Genomic DNA, 22,500 nt, shown 5'->3' with positions numbered 1-22,500 from the left:
AATCAAATTACTTGGTCGGAACTAACTGTTGCATAATGTAGTATATTTTATAGTATATCTTTTAATTTTTTATACATGTTTCTATCCATTTTTAATTTGTATCACTGCCAGAACTTTCTGTTATACCCGAATTTGCCCTAATTTTAAAGAATGTCTTATCTTATATTTTTGGGCGGGGCGTGCGACCTGGCCATGACATCATCTTGCGCTACTGAAGAGTTTTTAATAGTAGTAACACTACACTCATGATTTATGATGAGAATTTGATTCATGGGGTCTACTCTTACCTCCCAGTACAGGCAGAGTCGGAGGTCACTGATTATGGTAAAACCTCACTCAAAGAGCCCCTCTGAAATTGTACCTTAAACCTTTGAGCGAACGGCATCCGATTTACTGTTAGTCTCTGACTCCCTCTTAATTCCCCAGAGGGTCTGCCAAGCGTGAGCACATCTCCCCATTCCTCCGTCAGTAGCAAGTCTGTTCTCGCTGGCGGTGGTAAAACGGCAGCACTGAGCGCCACGCGTCACTCTCTGCACACCTCTTGCTGTGCCGTCAGGCCTGAACATGTGCGCTGCGGTTCAACGCAAATTCAGTGCCCGGTTTTGGACGTCTAACAGAACCAGAGGCAGTCATCCACCTACACATCCAATATTCAGTGGAAGAATCAGATTAATACTTTGGCATCAGGTTCGAAAACTCCTTGATCAAGATGCATGCCCTGCCTTGCTCATTACACAATGCATCCTTGCGCCCAAATACATTTTGGGCATTTCACGTCACGTGACTACATTGTTTATTGCCAGTATTCCCGCCAGTGAGGGGAGTCCATTCATCCCCTCTTTACACATTCAGTGAGTTTCTTGGTTGCGTTAGTTTGGAAATTCTTCTGGTCTGTGCCTTTTTTCTGTTGCGTGGATTTACAGTAAACGGGAAATCGGTTGGCATCTGTCATTCTACTTTAAATACGTATAATGGCTTTGAACCTTTTTGAACGTCACATTCCGAAACCACAGAAAGGAAGAAGACACTGCTGAGACTGCTTTCACTTGAAGCCCTCTCAAAATTGTCGCACTGCTTCAAATGAAAACGTATTAGGTTCAATATACTGCAAATTGCTATGAATTGAAGGGCTTTTCGCCGGAAAAACACAAGTGCTGACAAATCCGAGTTGTCTCTCACTGCGTCGAAACATTTGCGCAATAGAGGCTACATCGTTGGAGTCGCCCGCTGTCGCTTTGCTTTCCGTCGCTAAGCCTGTGCCTGGGGTTCCCCTCTCTGCCCCCCTCCCCTCACTGTGCTGCAGGAGACCGGTCCATGAGCAGCTCCCTCTCAGCCTCCCAGCTGCACACGGTCAACATGAAGGAGCCCCTCAACCGTGTGCTGGGTAAGAACCCGTCCGCACCACGGCCCCGTTCCCTGCTCATGACGGACACTAGGCCAAAAGCTCTTTCTGCGTCGGGGACCCCATTTGCCCTCGATGTGTTTCTCTATTTCAAAGTCAACATTGACGTTTCCTCATATTATACGCAGTCCATCACAGGTACCCAATGTGTGACGTTTGTCTCCACCAATATTCATGCATAGGATCCGAAATAATAACTAATAATAATATATAATATATATATCACTAATAATAATTATTATTATTTTAATTCTGTCTCATTAGTCAAGCATTTGGTAAACAGACACAGGTCAGCGTTGTGTCCCCTTCATTCAGTAGATAAAGGGAAATACCATCTGGAGGTTTACGCAACGCCTGTTGCTTCATGATTTCCGTATCCTGGGGTTGCGTTCCAATATAGAGCTCTAATAGCGATGACACCGGTGGGACTCAATATGATTGCTGAAGTGAGTCGTTTAATCACCGAGAAATGTGAAGCATGTGGATTAGTAGATGGATTTCGTAGTATCAGAATTGCATCATTTAGGATAAGGGCGTTATATGTTACACCTCATCTTGATAAATTGATTGATAAAAACCTCATTCCATTCTATTTTTATCTATATGGAGACTTTGACATTCTTCGAAAACTTTCTCCGCACTAATCCTGGTTTCTGATTACATCTCCCTCCCAATTTCTCCCTCTTCCTCTAACTTCTCCTCAGCTAACCTCTTCCTGTTAATCTCGTCCATACTGGGCTCCAAGATGGCCGGGCCCCACACCCAGTTTGTGCACAGCTTCATGGAGGAGTGTGTGGAATGTCTTGAGCAAGGCCACCGGGGAAGCATCCTTCAGTTCCTTCCTTTCACCATGGTGAGTTAGAGGAAGCACATTTTCACTGCTCTAGTCAACCCCCCCCGCCCCCCACCAGCCCTGGTTATTCAGTGTCTACCTTGGCTCTTCAGAAGGCTTGGTCACCCAATCAGGTGTTTGGAATCAGTTTATACTGTTAAAGTATTTCAGAGTGGGAGAGTGTTATAAATATAGTGCACTTACAAGGAGTAGTTATTTAAGAATGACTCAAGCTTGTATTAAACATTTTTTTTCTCACAGACAAGGAAGACGGATGTAGCCAGAGTTACTAATCTGTATTGGGTCAAATCTGAATTCCTGTTGCTAAATCAGCCCTGCACTTACAACAGAGGCACCCTAAAGACCGAAGAACGTCTGTGACCCAAGATAACCTCTTCGGCGCTGCTTTCAACACATTGCTCTTGCTCATACCTGTCCTCCTATTCATCTGTTCACCCCCCCTCCCTCCCCAGGTGTCTGAGCTGGTGAAGCTGCCTGCCATGGCCAAGCCCAAGGTGGTGCTGGCCATCACAGACCTCACCCTGCCGCTGGGGAGGAGGGTGGCGGCCAAAGCCATATCGGCCTTGTAGCTGGTCAGCTACAAGGGGCTCCCTGGGTTAGCTCAGCACCGCGTAGGGGTTACTAAATGGAAGGAGCGAGCGAAGGGGTGTAAGGTGTGACGGTGCATGCCGTCGTTGTTGCCCTTTTGCGGGTCATGAGACATCTTTTTATAGGGGATTCATGTTTTTGCTTGTTTGTTACCTCTTGTAATCTTTTTTTGTAATAAATAAATGAATTGTAAGGATTGTGTTGTCTGACATGCGTCTGTATTGATGATAACAGTCTTTTGAAATGAAGGTTAGAGATATGCAGAGAATTTTTTAATATAATATTTTTAATAAATATATATGTGCAGCTTGAAAATATGTAAAATGGTAAACAACTAGTATAAATTAGGTACATATTCATCTTAAGGCATGTTAAATATTTCTCTTCCCCGCAAATAGTAATTATCTGAGCAGCATAACACATGACCATGTGGTTACACAGTTCAAATAAAAAAAAAAAAAGTAAAAACGCAGTTTGACAATGACCCACAACTCCAACGCAACATCGCCAGTCGAGTCACATGTTGGGGACGTTGCTACATTTCTTCATATTGCAAAGTCTGGCCTGGCATGACACTACAACAAACATCCTGTGACGTTTCCTCTCGGGAACAGGTCAGGGAAAAAGACACTTGGCACTCAAATCGGAACGAAATTACTTTTTTCACTTCTGTATTACAAAAGGACCGATTTGAACAAAACCGCAAGTTGAAACTGAGGGGCCAAATTATTTTGCTGGTCACGTCTCACCCAGCTTGTTGCTTTGTTTCAAGTATAATCTTCCAAAAAATGGGAGGTTTGGCAGTATGGTCTAAGGAGCTTGAAAGTCATTCACAAATGAACACAGTCATTCCATTTACTGAATATTATTCTATCTATTATTCTACACCATTAGAATTGCCAGCAGCTCCATGATGCAAATAGCCGCGTTTACATGGCACATCTGATCCGCATAGATTTCTATGCGGATCAGATGTGTCCATGTAAACGCGGCTAATGTCTGTATGATAACAATCTGGTTCCCAAGATCCTACTCAAGACCAACCCTTAAATGAAAGTCTGGTATATCAAAATAATCCAATCACTGTCAATATCGAAAGCACGTTTCCAAAAATAAATACAAAATAGAAAAAATAAATAAGTTATATATATATATATAAATAAAATACGGTTATTAATAAATAAAATGATACATCCATGATACTCCCATCAAGTTGAAATCCCTGATGTAGACTTTCAGGATGTTGAGGTCCACATCTGGATCTGCCGCCCCTGTGTGGCGGCAGATCCAGACTCTAACTCAAACATAGACATACCCCCCTTGTGTTCTGATTCCTATAGCTACTCGTCTTGTTTCTTTGAGTTTCTTCGGATTTTGCGGGGGAGAATGGAGTGCAGGGTAAGAGGCAGGGAGACTGGTTTGGGAGGCATGGAGTCTGGGGGGAGGCATGGAGACTAGGGTGGGAGGCAGGGAGACTGGTTTGGGAGGCATGGAGTGTGGGGTGGGAGGCATGGAGTGTGGGGTGGGAGGCATGGAGTGTGGGGGCTTTCTTCACTACAATTGCTCAGAGTCGGTGGGCTGGGTCACGTCCTCGTTGGCTTGGGCCACTAGTCTCAGGATCCGCTCCATGTCCTGGCCGAAGCCCTGCAGCTGCTGCAGAGTGAGGTGAGTCGTCACCTGAACATCAAAGTCATCGGACAGATTGAGGTCCGGCCAGCGGGCCGTGGGTTGCTCCGCTGAATCCACCTTGATGTCCTTCAGCAGCTGTAGAGGGGAACAGGAACAACAGGGATGTGATTAGGGAATGGGGAGCGGGAACGATTTTTGTGAGTAATGGGGTCCTAGACTTTCAAGATGCTTTTGTGAAGTTGGCTAAAATAATCGACCTTTGAGCTCGGAGCAGAGCCGAACTTGTTGGTCAGAGACTGGCAAAAATGTAGGATTTTACAACCGTTTTCTCCAAATTAAAGACTTTCTTCAATCTCAGTGACAAAATGGCATATATTACAATGCAATAAGACAAATTACCATTTTTAAAAGATTTTTGGTTTCAAAACATCCTATCATGCACGCATAATTTAAGATGGACGCTGTTTTGTGGTAACATTTTTATCGAAGGTCAGTTCCTGCACCCTGCCTGTGCAACTTCACAATTTCACAGGTTCGGGACAAATCGTTGAGTAACACTGGGCCTAGATTTTTTCATTGTTGGTTTGTGCCGGCTCGTACACTGAACGCAAGGCAAATTTAGATTTGGTTTCGGTTAAGGGTCGTGCCCCTTATGGGACGCAACCCACAGATTGAAAACCACTGCTACGTCATGCGTAATAATATCCGTTCAGATGTTCTAAAGTGTTCTGTTGTTGGATTACCTTGCGGATGTGGAACAGCAGATCTCTGATGTCGGTAAGCAGCTCTGTCACTGTGTCCTGGGGTCCCAGATGAGTGGAAATATTGCTGAGCAGAGATTGATGCAGCAGAAGGCCCTCAGACATCAGGACCAAACTGGTCTCCTGAAATTGTGAAAAACATTCTGTCATCAAGGTGTGAATTTAGGATATTTGTTCTTCAACATTAGAGGCTAAGGTTATTAGTTGTGTTTTTCCAGGTTTTGTAGAAGATTCTTACCATAGTAGAATTTTCTGACAAGAGATGAAGAGCGGGGGAGACGGGAATGCCAATTCTTTCTGCCACCAACGTAAACTCGCCTTTTGTCGAGTTGAGCTCAAATGCCTGCTCCAACAGAGAAAGCAAACATCAGTATGTGTAGAACGACAACAGATGCAATACTACTGAAAAACAGTATTATTCTTACACGATTTTAAGAGTTTACTATGAACTCTAGCTGTCAGTTTATTCAAGGATTATTCTTTAGACAAAAGCTGACGCAGAAAGTTTACATTTCAATAATGTCTAGGCTATTCTATCTTACAAAGCACCGCATGATAGGCTACTGGCTATCATTTTGTATAAAGGGACATTGATCTACAGGTGGCAAGGTAGGGCTACAGATAAACCAACCTGCATCATTCTTGCACATTGGCCCTTTAAAAACGAATAGCATGTAAACTAGGCTTCTGACTATCACTTTGTATAAAGGGACATCGTTTGACTACAGGACAGAATATAGAGATAAACCAATCAGCATTGACCTTGCATCACCCTTTAAAACACATGTAGCCTTTAAACGGGTTGCTGTTTCTGCAAGGTGGGGGGGCAAATCGAGAGGCTTCCAGCGATTACTAAACCGAAATCTCTCCTACGAAACGATCTGCCCTTGTTGAAATATCATATTTTCTCGTAAGCAACAAGCTATTTATAAGTTCAAAGCAAGCTCATTTGAGCAAATGCCTTCAAGGGTTAAAGCAGTTTCATGCGCAATAGAAAAATGAACATCACTCCAAGACCACGAATCGTTACCTTTGAGGTGAGGCATGCGTTGTGCGTCTCGGGAATGGCGTGGACGATTTTCCTCAGTATACTGAGGCTGATGTCGACGTTGTTGTAAAAATCTGTATCCACAAGTGATCTGAAGTTATCCCCGGATAACCCTGGAAGAGGTGCGCTCCGAACCAAGGAAGCCATGTAGAGCGGAAGGGCGAAAACTGTGTGGTGGTGATAAAACACGTATAAACAACTCAACTCGGTCTTTGATTCCGAGCGCGTCCAAACAAAAAGCTCATCCACAGGCAGAGCATGGAGCTGAACAGAGCGACCGTTCGCCCCCAGTCCAGGAGGGAGGATATAGTCCGGCGGAACACGAGACGCCTGCTAAAATTAACAGTGCAGCGGTAATCCCCGGTGATGAGAAATGATATGTCACAGGACTATTTATAAAATGCAGAAGAATAATTGATATACATTTTATACTGCAAATATTTGTTAAATCCTGAAGTTTAGACCAGTAAGCAGCGTGATTTGTCCATTCACTCACGTATTAATTTTCCTGTAAAATGTACTATGGTGCCGACTTAGATTTAACTAAATAAAGTAATCAATTATTTCATATTTAAATGAAATAAGAGTAAAAAGTTAAATTAGATCCATAGAGGCTGTCGATCGTCTGCCATGAAGCCCAGACAGTGATGTCCGAGAAAGTTGACTTCAGCGAGCAGCGAAAAACAAGAGCGATGATTGGCTCATTACTTACCAATTAGAATGTTCATTTTTGGGAGCTCCTCCTGGGTACCAAAGTTGATCGCTAGTAAAAGGTATCCATGATTTGTTGAACTTATTATATAGACCATGAAAGTGTTTTGGGGGATTTCCCTGAAGTTTGGTTCAACATATGACCTCAAGAGATTTTTGCCTCCTTTAAGCTTCACAAAAATAATTTATGTACAACTACAATACTTACAAGTAACAACAATTACACAATGAAATAACAATAATTATAATAATTCAGGGATATATTAAATGTAAATTAACTAAGCTATCATCAATATGGGCATTTTGATCAAGGATGCCTTTGGACATTGGGGTTCGAATCCAAAACCTTTTTATCTGGTTTCTGGTGGATTCCAACTGAGCTAAACCATCCTGCCCCTATTACTCATCTATTGTCGCACTGACTTCAGAAGAAGCGTATTAGTTCTAGAAGTTTGTTTTATATTATGTAGAATTGAATAGGACTTGTTCAAGATAAATGTGAACTTCCTTACTTTTGTCCTCAGGCAGTGGCTATACAGCCGAAGATATTGTAGTTGTTTAAAGGCAATTGTTCGGTGTGATATTCAAGTCACAAGTCGCCTCAACTCTTATAACGCAATCCATTCATATTTTTAGGGTTGACAAATTAATTCCCTCTCCCATAACTCTTGCTTATGTCAGTATGCAATATGTCATTCACTCCATGTTAATATGGCGTGAACGACTGATATGTCCATATTTCATAATATGCTTTTTATCAGCAATTAATAGCCTAATCTGAATCTGAATCAGTACACTCCTTAAGTGATCAACATTTAGGCATTTGTGGGTTTAATGGGAACACATATTACAAAAGGAAAGGTCATTCTGCCATCGACACACCCGAATAGCGTGCTTTTAGCCGATTAAATAACATATCTCTTCTGAGTGAATCCCCGTCACTCTTTCAGACCATAACAGGTGGAGATGCCTTCCTGCCAGTGGAGTGAACACCAACGCTCGTTTGTAGGCTATTACCGTGCAGGCCACTGTTCGTCCACAGCGCCACCCGGCGGTCGAATGATAGTGGTTGAAACTCTTTTTTTCAAAGTCTTAGAAATGATCGTCAAAAAATAATAAACTCTGTATATTCAAACCACTAAGGTATTCAGAAGGTGGAACAAAGGCCTGTGTCTCCTTTTCCAAAGCATCGACATGTTCATGGCTATCCACAGACCAAACGGTTATAAAATAAAACTATTAATAATGATAATTGTACCTCCTGTAGCTCTTTTTTTTGTCAATTCGTTGAAATGCAATAGTTATTTTGATAGCTTGCTGCTTTTTGTCATGCATAATTAAAATTGTATCCTTATTTTGTATAATTGCATCTCTGCCCAACGGGACTCGATGAGTTAATGCCCTAACCATTTTGAAGGCGAGGTGTGCATATTAATGAGAAATGGACTAATTAAACATAAACATTCAGTATTACTATTTAAAGTAGAACTTCAGACAACATGTGACTCAAAATTAAATTGAGCTGTATTATTAACAAGAATTTTTAACCCAGCTGTGACTCTCAAGATTATTATTCTTTGCCTAATCTCATTTTATTTCCATGATTGTACCCACTTGAATGCTTTTAGCATCACATTCCTACTCAATATCCCCCGGCCCAACGGGAAATGATACTGGAAGGAGAAAAGACGCATTGGGGTTGCTCTCCAGAAATCTCTTCTTCCCGTCACTAGACATTGTCACTTCTGGTAAAGCAGCCATGTTTACTTTTCATTTTGTGCCAAAGCAATACATTAAAAATATAGAAATGCCTTCTTTCTCTTCTTCAGCAGTGGTCTCTACATGTCTATGTCATTTACACACCTCAAACAGAACCAACTTTTCCTATCTGAAGATTTTAACAACTATATTTAGCTATAGGCTATTTAAAGCGGCAGTGCAGGATGAAGTTGATTAATTATGCATGTCTGTCGAGTCAAAATCTTACCTTAGTCACAGTTGTTTTCCCTAAAGGCAATGCATTCCCTTATTCTGTTCCTGCTCTGAGATATGTGTGTTTTTGTATCTTAACTATCATGATGTGAATGCATGTGGTGGTGTCTATAGTTTCCTGACCTAGGCCTATATATTCTCAGTAGTGAGATGACTAGCCTGGAGATACTGGCAGGCTTCAGCTCCATGTAGGCTATACAATATGCAGGGCCGGCTAAAGGCATAGGCCATATAGGCTGTCGCCTCGGGCGCGCCACCTTCTGGGGAGCTGGTCGCCCTAAAAGAAAAAACGAATATAAAGAACATATATTTAAAATATATCTTTATCTACTCTATAACTGTCCAGTAGAAATATCTGTCGCCAGCTCTGTCTGAGCAGCGGTTTATTTAATGACCGTGTCCGAGAAAGGGTTAAGCATCTCGGACACTTAAAGAATAACGCCACAATGTGGGTTATGGGCGTTTCATGTAAACATCGCGAAAAGTCGGCCTGGGTCGTAACCATGGGGATGACACGCCCCTCTCCTTGAAAGAACTCTCAGCACTATACATTTTATTTTTATCCTAGTGTTCAAATTGCAGCTGAAACAGCCCATTCACTGCCTCTTTAACATTAGTTTTATCTCCAAAGTTAGCATTGAAGTCTTTCTGGAGCTATCGCTTTAGGCCAGCTGTTATGATTTGACAGTGGTTGAAACAAAAGTAAACCAGGTCCTTTGAGGCGACATATTTTCTTAATATGTGACAAAACTCGCTTCATAATGCAGTGACTAGTGTTCGAATGCTAGTGTTCGACTCCCAGCAAAAAGGTAGGCTGAATCCCGAAGTCTTGGATCCGGAAGGTCAACTTGTGTCCTTGATGTATAATATGCGAATCGCCGTCTCCTTCATGGTAATAGTTAGAAATTAAAGTTTCATCCCATTATATAGAAAATTAAAACAACGCTTTTACCTACACCTGCATGTATTGACAGACAGAGGTCGCTGTGCCTTCATAAACCACCACGTTGTGTTTACACGTCGAGAATAGGCCGTTCTAATCACGTGTTCCGCCTTCGGCAACTCCCATCTGCAATGAAGGAGCCCTTCCCGCGCATCATCACGTGTGTGGCCTAAACTCTAACCTGTCCCCCATCTCCAAAGCTGCCGCACCAAAAACAAATAGGGGGGCACCTGAAGTGCCTGAATGTAAACCCATCATTCTGAGAGACAGAGACAGAGACAGAGACAGAGAGAGAGAGAGACCCAACACGTTCTCCCTCAGGCCCCTGGAAACTGTTTCACCTGCAACCCAACGCCAGAGTGAGTTGTGCTCTGTGGAATTGGATGTGTCACCCTATCCCCTGACTTTGTGTCCCATTGCCCAGCAGTTGTAATGCTCACACCAGTGTAACGTGTCCGAGGGCAGCGGGCGGGGCCAGGCGGGCTGCGCTGAAACATATCTTAAGCCCAGGCAACAGCTATTTGTGCTGGGGGAACAGAGGGTGTTACATTACCCGATTGCCCAGCCCCGCCCTCCCCTCCCCCCCCCCCCCCCCCCCCCCCCCCTCCCCCTGCTCCTCCTCCACGCTCACACAGACACACACATACACACCTGTTGGACATACAAGTGTACAATGGAAAGCACACACTCTCATAGAATAGCTGCACAGTAAGTAATCACAATGACCCAGGAAAAACATACTCAGACGGTGACACATGCACTCACTCACTCACTCATACACACACAAACACTCACTCACTCAGTCATGCACTCATGCAGGCACACACACACACACACACGCACGCACAAACGCCCATGCATGCACACACGCACGCACACGCACACACATACACCAACGTACACACACCCATGGCCACCTCTATACAAATACATAAAGAACCGAAAGAAACTATAGCATTGCAGGAATGCAAGGAGGAGTGCATGACTATAGGTTGCTTCGAGTGTTATGATTCATGTTTTTCTCTATGGAACGGGCCAGGCCTCTCTCTGCAGAGGGAGAGAGAGCGGATCTCTCTGGAAGCAAGGAAATGTCAAAGGAAAGCAACCCATCTATTTTTCAGTGCTATCGAATCGTCTGTGGGTCGCGGGAGGCCTCACCGAGAGTTACTGAAGGCGAACTCTTGTCAGGATCAATAACCTCACGCCGACAAGCGCCGTCAACCACGAAGCTAAAGAGGCTAAAGAGGAACTAACTGAAAGGAAGAAAAAAAATAACACATGAATCTGCCCGGTAACAAGGTTTAGGGTTAGGGTTAGGGTTAGGATATATAATATATATATTGGATATATAAATACGAAAAGGCTGCCCTTGAACTTGAGCGACAAGATAGCGCCTTGCAGATAGTGAGTCGGCGGTCTGTACTTAAAAAACAGAAAAACAGAAAAGCTGAGCTGTCACCCCTGGGAAGGGAAGAGTGGGAAGATACACGGGGGGGAGGAGGGGGAGAGATGAGGTCAGTGGGTGATGTGTTTGGGAGGTTTGGAGGAGGGGCAGCTGTACCCCTGTGGCCTTGTCTGTCTGTTCGTCTGCCTGTCTGTATCTCGTTGGTTTTCTGTTGTGGTATTTTCTCTCCCTCTGGAAATGGGTCACGTTAGCTAAAAGATGGATTGAGTCTCCCGGTCCCCCTATTCCGGGGTTCTTTCTGTGGCTGTCATACATAGTTTAGTGGCTCCGGTCTGTGTGGTACGGGGGGTGCTTGGGTGGGGGGTGGGACAGGGAAACCCTTGTTGATGCACACACGACCGGCTCATGATCTTGAGATGATCTGATTAGGTAAGTTGTTATGGCAACAAGGCACCCTTAGCGGGCCAACTGCTAAAGAGCCATGTGCATTCCCCCCTTCCCCCTAAGGTAAGGATTAGATCTTAATCATTACCTTTCACCATCACAGGCCTGATTGTGGACGGTAATATTATGTCATTTGTAATGGGATTCAATTTACCTAATGTGTTTTTTAGGTACTGCTCACAACAACCCGAGTTCATTAATTACTTAATGAATTCAGATTTAAACTTGGCTTGCAAGTCTACCTCTTGGCAGTGGAGGACACCTGTTATTTTTTTTGCAGAGTCACTCAGTTTTCATGTTTTCTGTATTTGTGTTGTAAAGTAGAGATGGTCTCTAGGTGGTTGCATCACTGGTGGTGTGGTCGCTGAGGTCAGCTGATGACATCAGTGAGAGATGTAAACGAAGGTGCATCCCCCTCTCTTTCTCCCACCCTCCCTCCCTCCCTCCCTCTCACTCTCTCTCTCTCTCTCTCTCTCTCCCTCCCTCTCCTGGGTCGGTAAGGCCGTTGGATGGGGTGATCCATGGCCCCCCTAATGGACAAGCAGGTCAAACCCCCCCCACCCGTGCCGCAGTGCTCTTCAGCTAGAGTTCCCCCCCGGGAGTGACCTCACCAGACCGCATGGATCCAGAACTGCCGCGCTTCAAGCCTTACAGAACCCCCGTGGAGGGAAGATAAAACACAGGCAGAGCCCCAGCGGCCTCCTCCGAGCACATTGAAATGCAGCTCTGGAGACAAAGTACCTTGATTAGCGGCGTATTACCTTGATTAAAATGAACGTGAAAGACACTCAGCCTTTAACGAATGCACCCCCCCCCCCCCCCCCCCCCCCCCCCCGTCCTTCCTGCCCACCCCACATCTGCCGGCGTGGGTGGCTGTCTCCCAGCCGGTGTTGGGGTGGTCTTCTCCAACAGAGCACCGCCATAAATGCCGCACAGCCCTCTCCCCTCTGGGGAGCGGCTGGCTACAGAGTGCTCTTAAAGCCCCAGGAAGCAGCAGCGCTAAAAGGGAACACGCAGCCCCGTTCCCATGAGGTTGTTTATTTGCACGAAAGCATTGTGCTCTGACGTACAAAAGCCCTTTGCCTCCCCCCCCACCCCCGTCTCTCTCCCCCGCAGCCCTCCGCCTCAACCTGCCACAGACCCCGTCCCTGACGGCAGCAGGGGGGCGGGTTATCCGCCATCTCCGGTGAGGGTTACGTAGATTAGCTTCCTGTCGGCCGTGTCGGGAGACAGCGGCTCTGACCTCTTTTCCTACTCAGGTCTGATCAGTATGGAAGCTTTGTAGTAAAAAAAATATAATGGTATCTATCCCAAACATCAGAGACCTGCCGGAGCGCCCTTCGTCCTACGGCAAAGTGATTACCTTCCACACCGCGGGAGGAATATCTAATGCTGTCAAATTCAAATTCAATTCCTCAAATTCAAATTCTCAAATTCTCATACCTTCTGTGTCTACAAGATAGTCGTGATGGGGGGAAGAGCCTTCATCAAAAATATGCACAAGGAACTCTTATAAAGACAATTTTAATTGAAACTAACAACATTTTTCGCTGTTAATATACTATTAAATACCTCATTGAAGGTTTTTAATGGAATACACTTTGTATTGTATACTGAATAATTGTGAGTCAAGAGTTTGTTGTAGCAGGGCTACAACTGTTTTTAATTCCCCGGCAGGCTAGCTCGCTGACATAGCCTCCTGAATGGCGTCTGTGTGAGAAAAGGTGCAGGGAGAGGGTCTACGCACCACTGGATAAATCCCATTTAAATCCCATATTTGGAAGTCAACAAATAACCTCCTCCTTCTGCTTTTAGTTGCAGTCAGGACCCTTCAACTCAGCCCCTACAAACTCCTAATGGGCCACTGATTGATGAATTATTCATCTGGGTTGGATTGTTCAGGCCTGGTTTCCCTTGTGCCAACGGACACATGTCTTGTTGCCCACCGGTTCCCCCCTCCGATGCGAACAATGACAGCAGGCCACCGTTGGGTCACTCTGTTCCCAAGGTGTCTCCCGGGGCTATACCACAGTACTGATGGTCGAAGACTCCTCGGACTTGCCCGGTATGCTGACCTGCGGCAGTGACTTGAGGTACTCCAGGTGCCTACGGGCGTCCTCCTGGTTGGCCCTGACATAGTACACCAGGTAGGAGATGACCATGGAGAACCAGCCAAACATGGTGACCAGCATAGCCACGTCCGTGGTCTTCTTCATGATCACGCACAGGTCGATCTCCGGCGCCAGCAGGAAGGCCAGACCCTCCACGCCGATGTCCGCCGGGTCCGACGTCTGGCACACGATGCCCGCCAGGGAGGCGGCCTCCAGGTCCACACGGGGAAGGGCCAGCTGCAGGCTGCAGTCACAGTGCCACGGGTTGTTGGTCAGGTTGGCCTGGGCCCGCAGGCCCTCGAAGGCCTCCGGGATGAAGTTCTTCAACTTGTTGGACGAGAGGTCCAGGAACTGCAGCGTGTTCCCGAGCCCTCGGAAGGCCCCGGGCTCCAGCTGGGCCAGCTCGTTGTGCGACAGGTCCAGCGTGGCCAAGTACGGGAGGCCGGCGAAGGCGTTGGCGGGGACGGCGGTGAAGAGGTTGAAGTCCAGGTAGACGCGTCGCGTGTCGTTGGGCAGGTCGTCTGGGATCTCCGTCAGCTGGAGGTTGCTACAGCGCACCGTCTTGCCGCCGGCCTCGCTCTCGGAGCAGTAGCAGTTCTTGGAGCAGCTGGTGGCGGCGTGGTGGAAGCAGCACGTCATCAGCACCAGGCTGTGCAGCAGGAGACACATGACCACCGAGTGGCGCAGCAACCAGCCTGCTGCCATGGGCATGGTGTCGGGCACTGGGCATGCCCCGGGGAGCCTCCCCGGACGACCGGCGCGTGGGACGGACCGCCGGAGTGTCAGCCTCCCCCGATGAAGATGGCTAACCTACGGGATGGGGAATACAAAGGAAAGGTCTTGGGGTCGGGCTGAGAATTATCACAGAGTACACTCTACTAACACGCGAATATGAGATTTTTCTACAAAAAAAAAACCGAACGAGTTCCTTTTTAGCTAAGGGATTTAGAAAGACACGTTTATTTTCTTTTTTTGTTGCAGTTGGGGGCATGTAGTTGATCGAGGGAGAGGAAGTGGATGACTTTGATGGGAATCAAAACAAAGTATGCTATTAGAGCTATAAAACAAGAAAGAGTTCAAACAACTGGAGCAAGATATCGGCATATATTTTATCGGCAGGTATTGGCCTATCACAGATAAATTGTTATCAGTGTATATGTTTGCCGATATGAAAACGTTATCAATGGTGTTGATGTATAAACGTAATTACCTCTTTACTATGTGTGTTGAACCTCTAAAACCCTCAACTGAGCACATCCACATAAACACTTCCAACACTTAACTCCCATTCTGTTAGCTCATGATTTTAATGCGATGTTGCTGTGGCCTGAAGCATTGCTGGAGGGTGAGCAGCAGAACCCAAGAAGCTGCTCCAGAGTACCACAATATTGAATAACTGACAATAGATCTACTGTATATTTTGAATATCGGTCGATCATATTTCCCTCCCTAATAACGTTATCGGCATCGGCACATAATAACAACATTAAAGATTAATGCATGATCAGAACCTCAATGTAAGAGAGAATCAACAAGCAAACTGTGGGCAATGGACATAATGACAGATTTATACCAGGTGGACGTGGGAGCACCTCTGATAGGCTGACATGGTTGGATGTGCAGTTGCTGCTTGTTAACATATCTTTGCACAGTGTTGCATAGCACCTCACAGATCCTAATCACCCTGACTGTGGTCACACAACACCGATCCCTGAACCCCAACATATTCTCCATCCATGCGGTGGCATTTTGCATGAAATGTGAGATTATGATTATGAACGAAGGATGAGGACTTTTCCCCGACAGCTATGAGGAAAGCCAGACCGTGTGTGTGATACTTAGCAACATCGGGGCTAATAATAACAGCAAAAGACCATGGCTAACAATGTCTAAGGGGCGAAAACAGCATCCTGGCCAGTCAGAAACAAACAAGATAACAAATGGCTGTGGTCGCGCTCAGAGTCTTCTATAATTGACATCCCTGCAGTGCTGGCTTTTTCTCAGTAACCACAGTGACACAACATTATCAACACCCCTGCCACAGCAGCAGTAAACATGTGTATCCACTGCATGCATATTGTTGTCGTCACCGTGTTGGTTATTTTGTATAGTGGTCCAATATTCCTGAATCAATTTAAGTGGCAGCTGTCAGCTGTGTTTTCCCCAACCTAATTGCACCTGATTTAAAAGGCGTATTCAGCAGTGCAAGTAACATGAACGTACCAGCTTGTTTATGTGTTCTGTAATCAATACTTTTTTATTTCTCTCTGCGCTCTAAAAGCATGGCTCCCCACACGGACACGCTTCATTAATAGCTGATCAGGGGAGGACGGCCTATCCCGTTACTAATCTCCCCCAGAAAACCTTCCTTCCGTCAATGTTGTAGCACCAATGTTAGCCACCCAATCCCTTTTGTATGGCTGAATGCTACCACTATGAACACAGACCACAGCCGACGAACACGACATGCGGGCGCGGGGCCGGGATTACCAAAGCATTTAGAGGAACCTCCGGCCCCCAAAATACTTTCTGTGGTTCTCCAGAATGGCCAGAGTCTCGGCAAGATCCACTTACCAAGATTAAAAAATGAAATCGATCTGGAAGTACCTCTTGGTATCGCATGACGTGAAGGGGTAGAGGACAGCTCACAGGAGCGGTGTATGTGAGTGTGTGTGTTTCAGAGAGTGTGTCTTTGTGTGCATGCGTGTGTGTGTGTGTGTGTGTGTGTGTGTGTGTGTGTGTGTGTGTGTGTGTGTGTGTGCGTGCGTGCGTGCGTGCGTGCGTGCGCGTGTGTGCGTGCGTGCGCGCGCGCGCGTGTGTGTGTGTGTGTGTGTGTGTGTGTGGAAGAGTAAGCAATATACTTCCTACACAGAGTCACTGTGTGGCTATGTTTTGATCAGGATTATAAAAAGGCACTGCCTTGCGCTGCCCTGTCGATAGACACACACACACACACACTCACAAGCAATCACACACACATTAAGCCTAGCATCGCGATTAAACAGTATTTTATTAAGTACATTAGTCTGCACTTATTGTCAATATCGATGGACAAATGGCATAACATGGAGGGATGCAGCCAATCAGAGGGCCTAGTCTGAAGGAAAGAAAAAACAGGGGGCTCGGTCATATTAATGGCTAATGTTGTGTTTGTGGAAAGGCGGCCCCTTCCTCATCCCTCAGCATGGGGTGGGGCTGACATTTCACTCTGAGGGATGAGGGGGAGGAGGAGGAGGAGGAAGGGGAGGTTGGAGCCAAAGGAAGTAGAAGAGGAGGAGTGGGTTGGTTTGGGGTGGGGTGGGGTTGGGGTGACAGGGACAGGGGAGGGACACAGGACGAGAGCGGTGTGGAAATGCAGAGCGACAGTGAGGCTCTGGGGAGAGAGAGAGAGAGAGAGAGAGAGAGAGAGAGAGAGAGAGAGAGAGAGAGAGAGAGAGAGAGAAAGCGGTAACATTACAATGACAACACAATACAGATACCCTGGTAGAGAATGCGGCAGGGCCCTACCAGGGTAATGGCATACTGGGTAAAAGGGAGGGGGGGGGGGAAACACATAGTTTGTCAAGTGGTGTAGAAAGACATAAAAAGAAAAGGAAAAAGAAAAAGGGCTGTCAATGAAAGTATGAATGAAAACGGGAGGCAGTGGAAAGAGGAGACGGAGGAGAGGAGCGTTGTGGATGCGGATGAAGAGGCAGGAAAGAAAGGATGAAAGCGCGAGAGGGGTGACCGGGGCTTAGGAGCGGCGGCACCATGGGGTGTGTGTTTTCAGGGGCTTAGGAGCGCCGGCACCATGGGGTGTGTTTTCAGCTGCGGCCTGTTACACGGGGGGGGGGGGGGGGGGTTGTGAATTGCGTTGAAAATAAATGTGGAAAATGAGAAGAGGCCCAAAACGTTTCAGGGGCTCATATTATTCGCCCTCTAGCTTCCACAGCCCGGATCGGCTCCAGCGGCTCACAGAGACCTCTCCGTCGTGAATCAATAGGGCCGCTCCATCAGGTTAAGCCCTATCCGCCGCCATCATCAAAGTCAATTCTACCACCGGCACCGTCACCGCCCTCCAGTCAGGTCTCACCCATGTGAGAGTTACTGCTCGGTGAGATAAATAAAGCTCTTACTTTTAATCCACTCCAGAAATATGGACGCCTGAGCACTCAAAAAGGTCAGCATTGGCCTTCGTCATAAATCTCGTCTGCTGTCGCTGCGCCGCTGTAATGATTGGTCTCCGGGGCAAGACGTGTGTGTGTATTGGGGGAGTCGTAATTAATCCGCAACGTCATCTCAACAACAGCAACTTGTTGCTCTTACGGATATAGCGAGTGTGCGTGTGTGTGAGTGTCCCTGTCGCTGATACGGGGACGTGGGCCGTATCTTCTATGCTGAATTAATTCAGAACAAATTCAAGTGGATTCGAATGTATAATGTATTGATCATTACCGGCTATCCCAATGAATCATTTTTGTTATGAATACTAATAAGGTGGAGGTTGTTATTTGTGTGTTTATGTTTTAATGATGCCACAAAACAGACAAAGGGAGAACACTGCATGTGTGTGTGTGTGTGTGTGTGTGTGTGTGTGTGTGTGTGTGTGTGTGTGTGTGTGTATGTGTGTGTATGTGTGTGTGTGTGTGTGTGTGTGTGTGTGTGTGTGTGTGTGTGTGTGTGTGTGTGTGTGTGTGTGTTTGGCAGTCTGTGTGTGTGTGTGTGTGTGTGTGTGTGTGTGTGTGTGTGTGTGTGTGTGTGTGTGTGTGTGTGTGTGTGTGTGTGTGTGTGTGTGTGTCTGTGGAGGTGTAAGTGTGTGTGTGTGTGTGTGTGACGTGTATGTGTGTGTATGTGTTTTTGTGTGTGTGTGTGTGTGTGTGTGTGTGTGTGTGTGTGTGTGTGTGTGTGTGTGTGTGTGTGTGTGTGTGTGTGTGTGTGTATGTGTGTGTGTGTGTGTGTGTGACGTGTATGTGTGTGTATGTGTTTTTGTGTGTGTGTGGAGGTGTAAGTGTGTGTGTGTGTGTGTGTGACGTGTATGTGTGTGTATGTGTTTTTGTGTGTGTGTGTGTGTGTGTGTGTGTGTGTGTGTGTGTGTGTGTGTGTGTGTGTGTGTGTGTGTGTGTGTGTGTGTGTGTGTGTGTGTGTGTGTGTGTGTGTGCGTGTGTGTGGGTGCGTGTGTGTGTTTTAGAGAAGCGTGTATTTTTCTGCATGCTTCTACACACAGCTGAATCTATTTTAGTTTTAAATTTGTCTAATAGCCTTCATGGCTCTATAGGTCTACAGTTCTGAATTTGGTTACCGGCAGTAGGCTGAGTGGAACAGATGTGGCTTCATATCTCCTGTTTGAAAGCCTTTTAATGCAAGTGTAATCTCGTTCCAGAGCTTTTAGCTTCTATCGTCCATCTACAGCCACTGTCAATCCTAATTCTTGTATTTCCCTGTCTTAAAGTCCCCGGTGGGGTTTCTAGTCCTGAAATAGCCACATGCATTTTATTTACTGAACAGTATGTTTGGTACTAGAGTTCAGCCGACTTGATAATTACATCTAGGAAGGCCATTTAGTTCTGACAGGAGGCCTATTAATAGCTTATTACTGGTGACATTTTAATTAAATTGGGTCTCGTCAATCATCGGTCTGAACTGTAAATACATTCAAACATAAGGTTACTGCATCGATAGGATCAACTTTTTTGCATATCATATGCATATGAATAACTTGGATAGTAGGCTATAGCTCTCTGGTTATTTTAGACCCCGTTGTCTCAATTCTTCGCACTAAGTACAAGATAAAAGCAGAAGATACACACGGCCATATATGATGGTTCTGGGAGGGATACGTCGCTCTTAAGTTAGTCTTGATTTAGTCCTTGGTATAATGTTAGGCCTATACACACACACACACACAGACACAATATAATCACACACAATACGACATACAACATACACACGGTCATGTTATAAATATGCAAATGCAGATGCAACTTTCTCGTTATGGAAAAATGCAGTATTCAAAGGTAAAAACATAGAAGAGATTGTGTTTCAGGTTTTTTTTTTTTTGCACGCGTACTCACATTATACTGCTTTTCTCCGCCGTTTTGTCATCCTTCATTTAGGGACCGAAGTTCCGCCGTCAGGGAAGATGATCGCGTATCCCGAATCCCCACGCACTCCACAACACGGTTCACTTAAATATTCTGATTTCCCCCTTCCACACGGTTCTCTCTCTTTTGCAGCCTGTCCAACTTGTGCACACACCAAGGCAAAGGCACGTAGCGCCCACAGTAAATTCTCCCTTTTTTCATTCGAGGGTGCTCGTTCAATGCAGCCCCTTTTAGTTTCCACGCAACCAGGAAAACTAAAGCCACATAGCTGGAGCCCTCGCGATGGAGCAAGGACACGACACGACGCCGGTGTGTTGTGACAGACTGAGCTGCTCGCTCAGGATGAACTACCCCTGTGCAGCTTCAGCTGATGGACTACTAGACTGTCAAATTGAACTCCTTCGTCATAATGCGCTACCATGATTATGAGCAACACATCTGCCCTGTTTTTATGAATTCTAAAACATTTATCTAAAAAAAAATCCTAGTTTATTTATAATGTCTCGTCTCGAGCTACTTCGATTAAAACGGCAACAAAAATTGCCAAGGCTTTCAAAGTTTCTCCAACCGTGGTATATCCTATCCTATTCCATCACCACAGTAGCCTTTACATCAGTGATTCCTAACCTGTGGTCCGCGGTCCCCGTGTGGAATGCGCGGGCACTGCTGATGGTCCACCAAATTATTTCTCTCCAAAGTTATCAAAAAAATATGTAATAATATTTTTCTTAGGAATCCTTGTGCAACACTTCTTAAAAAAGCGGTAGTCTATGAATTAAAAGGGGGTTGGCTTTAAAACGTCATAAAATTCTGGGATTTATCACCAACTGCATCGGATATTCAGAGAGGTACTGCCAAAGTTAACCCTGGGGGGTGGAGCTGATGGAAAAAAGGAGGAAAACCGCTGAGCTAACTGAATTAGAATATTTAATCCATAAGCTTCTGATGTTGGTTTAGTCATTGGTGGCTTCAGGCTTTGGTTTGGATAGAAATGTGATAAATATGCCGAGAGTATGCTCATAGGTCACTCAGTTTGTCAGAACCACGACAATGAGGCATTGGCTAAATGTTATGACCGATTGCATTTTACGACCAATAGGCATATTTGGTCTGTGTGGTGGTATGGTATTAGCCTCCCTTGATGGTAGTTATGTTCCTTTCTACCCCCTCAAAATACATTGAATCAGTGAAAGCAATGGGCTGCCCTGTTTGTAAGCAAGGGGCATTCGAAACATGGGGAACATGGAAACAACGGGTACCATGCATGTACCATGTAGTCCCATGTAGAATCTAACACTATGAGTGTGACTCAAGTTATTCTGAGCCGTCACAGAGCCAAACGCATGTAATCAGGGTGCTTTGTCACCCACACAGTCTACCCCTGTCCCCACTATTCAGGACCGTATGTATGTCGCCCTAACATTATAATGGATTCTAACGACATCATTAACTGCAGGGTACGTACACACAGACTGCGCAGGGCGTTGGCACTCACACAATTCACTTGGCGCGCCAGATCAAAGGGCCCAGCAAAGCCAGAGATTAATACAATGTTTCAGAGGCTCCCGGACAGATTTATACCTTAAGTCGAACACTGCAGTGTTATAAATGGGCTGAACCAATGAGCTTGGCGCTTCCACCCTGCCCGCTGTGTGTGAGGTGTTGGGAGTAGCTCAGTGAGCCGGGGCCATGAGTGCTAGCGGACCCCGCCTGCTCTCAGGCCCCCCAACGTCCCACTCAAGACACCAACACAAAATGAGGAAGCAGTGACTTAATGAGTTATTTTCTGTAAAGCACTGCCTTTTCCTAGGCTTTCAGGGGTTGTTAAAATGTTCCGCCGTCTGCTTATTTGCTTAAGTCCGCCGCCTGCTGCCAGTACTCTGTCTTATTGGCTTTTCTTCAGAGACTTTTCTTTCCCTGCCTGCTGGTGCCAGCTGATAAACCGGGTCGGACCTGTGATAACAGACATAGGCACCGGCCATCAGACGGCCTTCCAAGTGGGCCTCCGTCATGAGGTATTAATGGAATTAAAATCGATAAAGGTAGCCATGCCCAGCCTTCTCCACCCAGCTGCCCCAAGTCACCACATCAATCTGTACAGTCTGTCTGTTTCAGGGAAAAAATGTGTGGTTTTATCCAATTTATTTCTTTGCTCTTATTCATTTATGTTGGACCGGTACGAATGGGTTGTTCATGCCAAAAATAAAGATGGGGATGCATTGTTAAAAACTGTTTTATACAATATATTGCATATTACTCATACCGCTTAACTCATAACCTTGTTCCTATCTAATAGCATGGGGGCTAGTGGGGTGGGGAGGGGGGGGGGGGGGTTGTCATGGCACCCTTTGCTGGCCCCCATAACGCTTACATGATCATCAACCGGGGAAGCTTTTCTGCACTGATTAGCAAGAAATTAGCGCTGTGAGCGAGAACATAAGGAGGCGATGGAACAGCGGAAAAAGGGATTACTTTCAGCAAGGCAAGAGTGCACGGGCAGCCATTCTTCATTCCACGGCATTATCAGATTACC

The 22,500-nt window shown here is 45.8% G+C and overlaps 3 protein-coding genes across 4 annotated transcripts in view; 1 reads left to right on the top strand and 2 right to left on the bottom strand.

Moving 5' to 3' along the window:
- Window positions 1-3,039, top strand: part of med24 (mediator complex subunit 24) — a 20,514-nt gene extending 17,475 nt beyond the window's left edge. Inside the window, exons 24-26 of one of the 2 annotated variants that reach the window (XM_030340412.1) lie at window positions 1,304-1,384; window positions 2,107-2,255; window positions 2,708-3,039. In XM_030340412.1, the coding sequence (XP_030196272.1) occupies window positions 1,304-1,384; window positions 2,107-2,255; window positions 2,708-2,824 (347 nt within the window). In that variant the 3' untranslated portion in view covers window positions 2,825-3,039. The other variant, XM_030340411.1, reaches the window with a different exon arrangement.
- A 71-nt stretch (window positions 3,040-3,110) lies between these two features.
- Window positions 3,111-7,125, bottom strand: LOC115531265 (uncharacterized). The gene is made up of 5 exons (XM_030340414.1): window positions 6,994-7,125; window positions 6,264-6,448; window positions 5,472-5,576; window positions 5,216-5,356; window positions 3,111-4,607 (listed from the first exon to the last, which is right to left on the bottom strand). The coding sequence occupies exons 1-5, from the start codon at window positions 7,088-7,090 to the stop codon at window positions 4,398-4,400; spliced, it is 738 nt and encodes a 245-aa protein (XP_030196274.1). The 5' UTR covers window positions 7,091-7,125; the 3' UTR covers window positions 3,111-4,397.
- Window positions 7,126-13,284: 6,159 nt separating this feature from the next.
- Window positions 13,285-20,716, bottom strand: lrrc3ca (leucine rich repeat containing 3Ca). Its single transcript, XM_030340908.1, has 2 exons — window positions 19,938-20,716; window positions 13,285-14,697 (listed from the first exon to the last, which is right to left on the bottom strand). Exon 2 carries the CDS (start codon window positions 14,596-14,598, stop codon window positions 13,798-13,800), a length of 801 nt encoding a protein of 266 aa, XP_030196768.1. The 5' UTR covers window positions 14,599-14,697; window positions 19,938-20,716; the 3' UTR covers window positions 13,285-13,797.
- Between the last annotated feature and the right edge of the window lie 1,784 nt (window positions 20,717-22,500).

Source organism: Gadus morhua, chromosome 18 (genome assembly GCF_902167405.1).
Source record: "Gadus morhua chromosome 18, gadMor3.0, whole genome shotgun sequence".
NCBI lineage: Eukaryota > Metazoa > Chordata > Actinopteri > Gadiformes > Gadidae > Gadus > Gadus morhua.
The sequence above is the reverse complement of the archived record's forward strand: the minus strand, read 5'-3'. Positions and strand labels throughout refer to the sequence as shown.

Bases quoted from the DNA above. Each gene is read 5' to 3' on its own strand.
- lrrc3ca (XM_030340908.1), bottom strand. From the start codon at position 14,598: ATGCCCATGGCAGCAGGCTGGTTGCTGCGCCACTCGGTGGTCATGTGT.
- LOC115531265 (XM_030340414.1), bottom strand. From the start codon at position 7,090: ATGGTCTATATAATAAGTTCAACAAATCATGGATACCTTTTACTAGCG. The intron at 6,449-6,993 runs GTAAGTAATGAG...ACCACCACACAG, and splicing joins AAAAATGAACATTCTAATTG to TTTTCGCCCTTCCGCTCTAC. The intron at 5,577-6,263 runs GTAACGATTCGT...CTGTTGGAGCAG, and splicing joins ACGCATGCCTCACCTCAAAG to GCATTTGAGCTCAACTCGAC.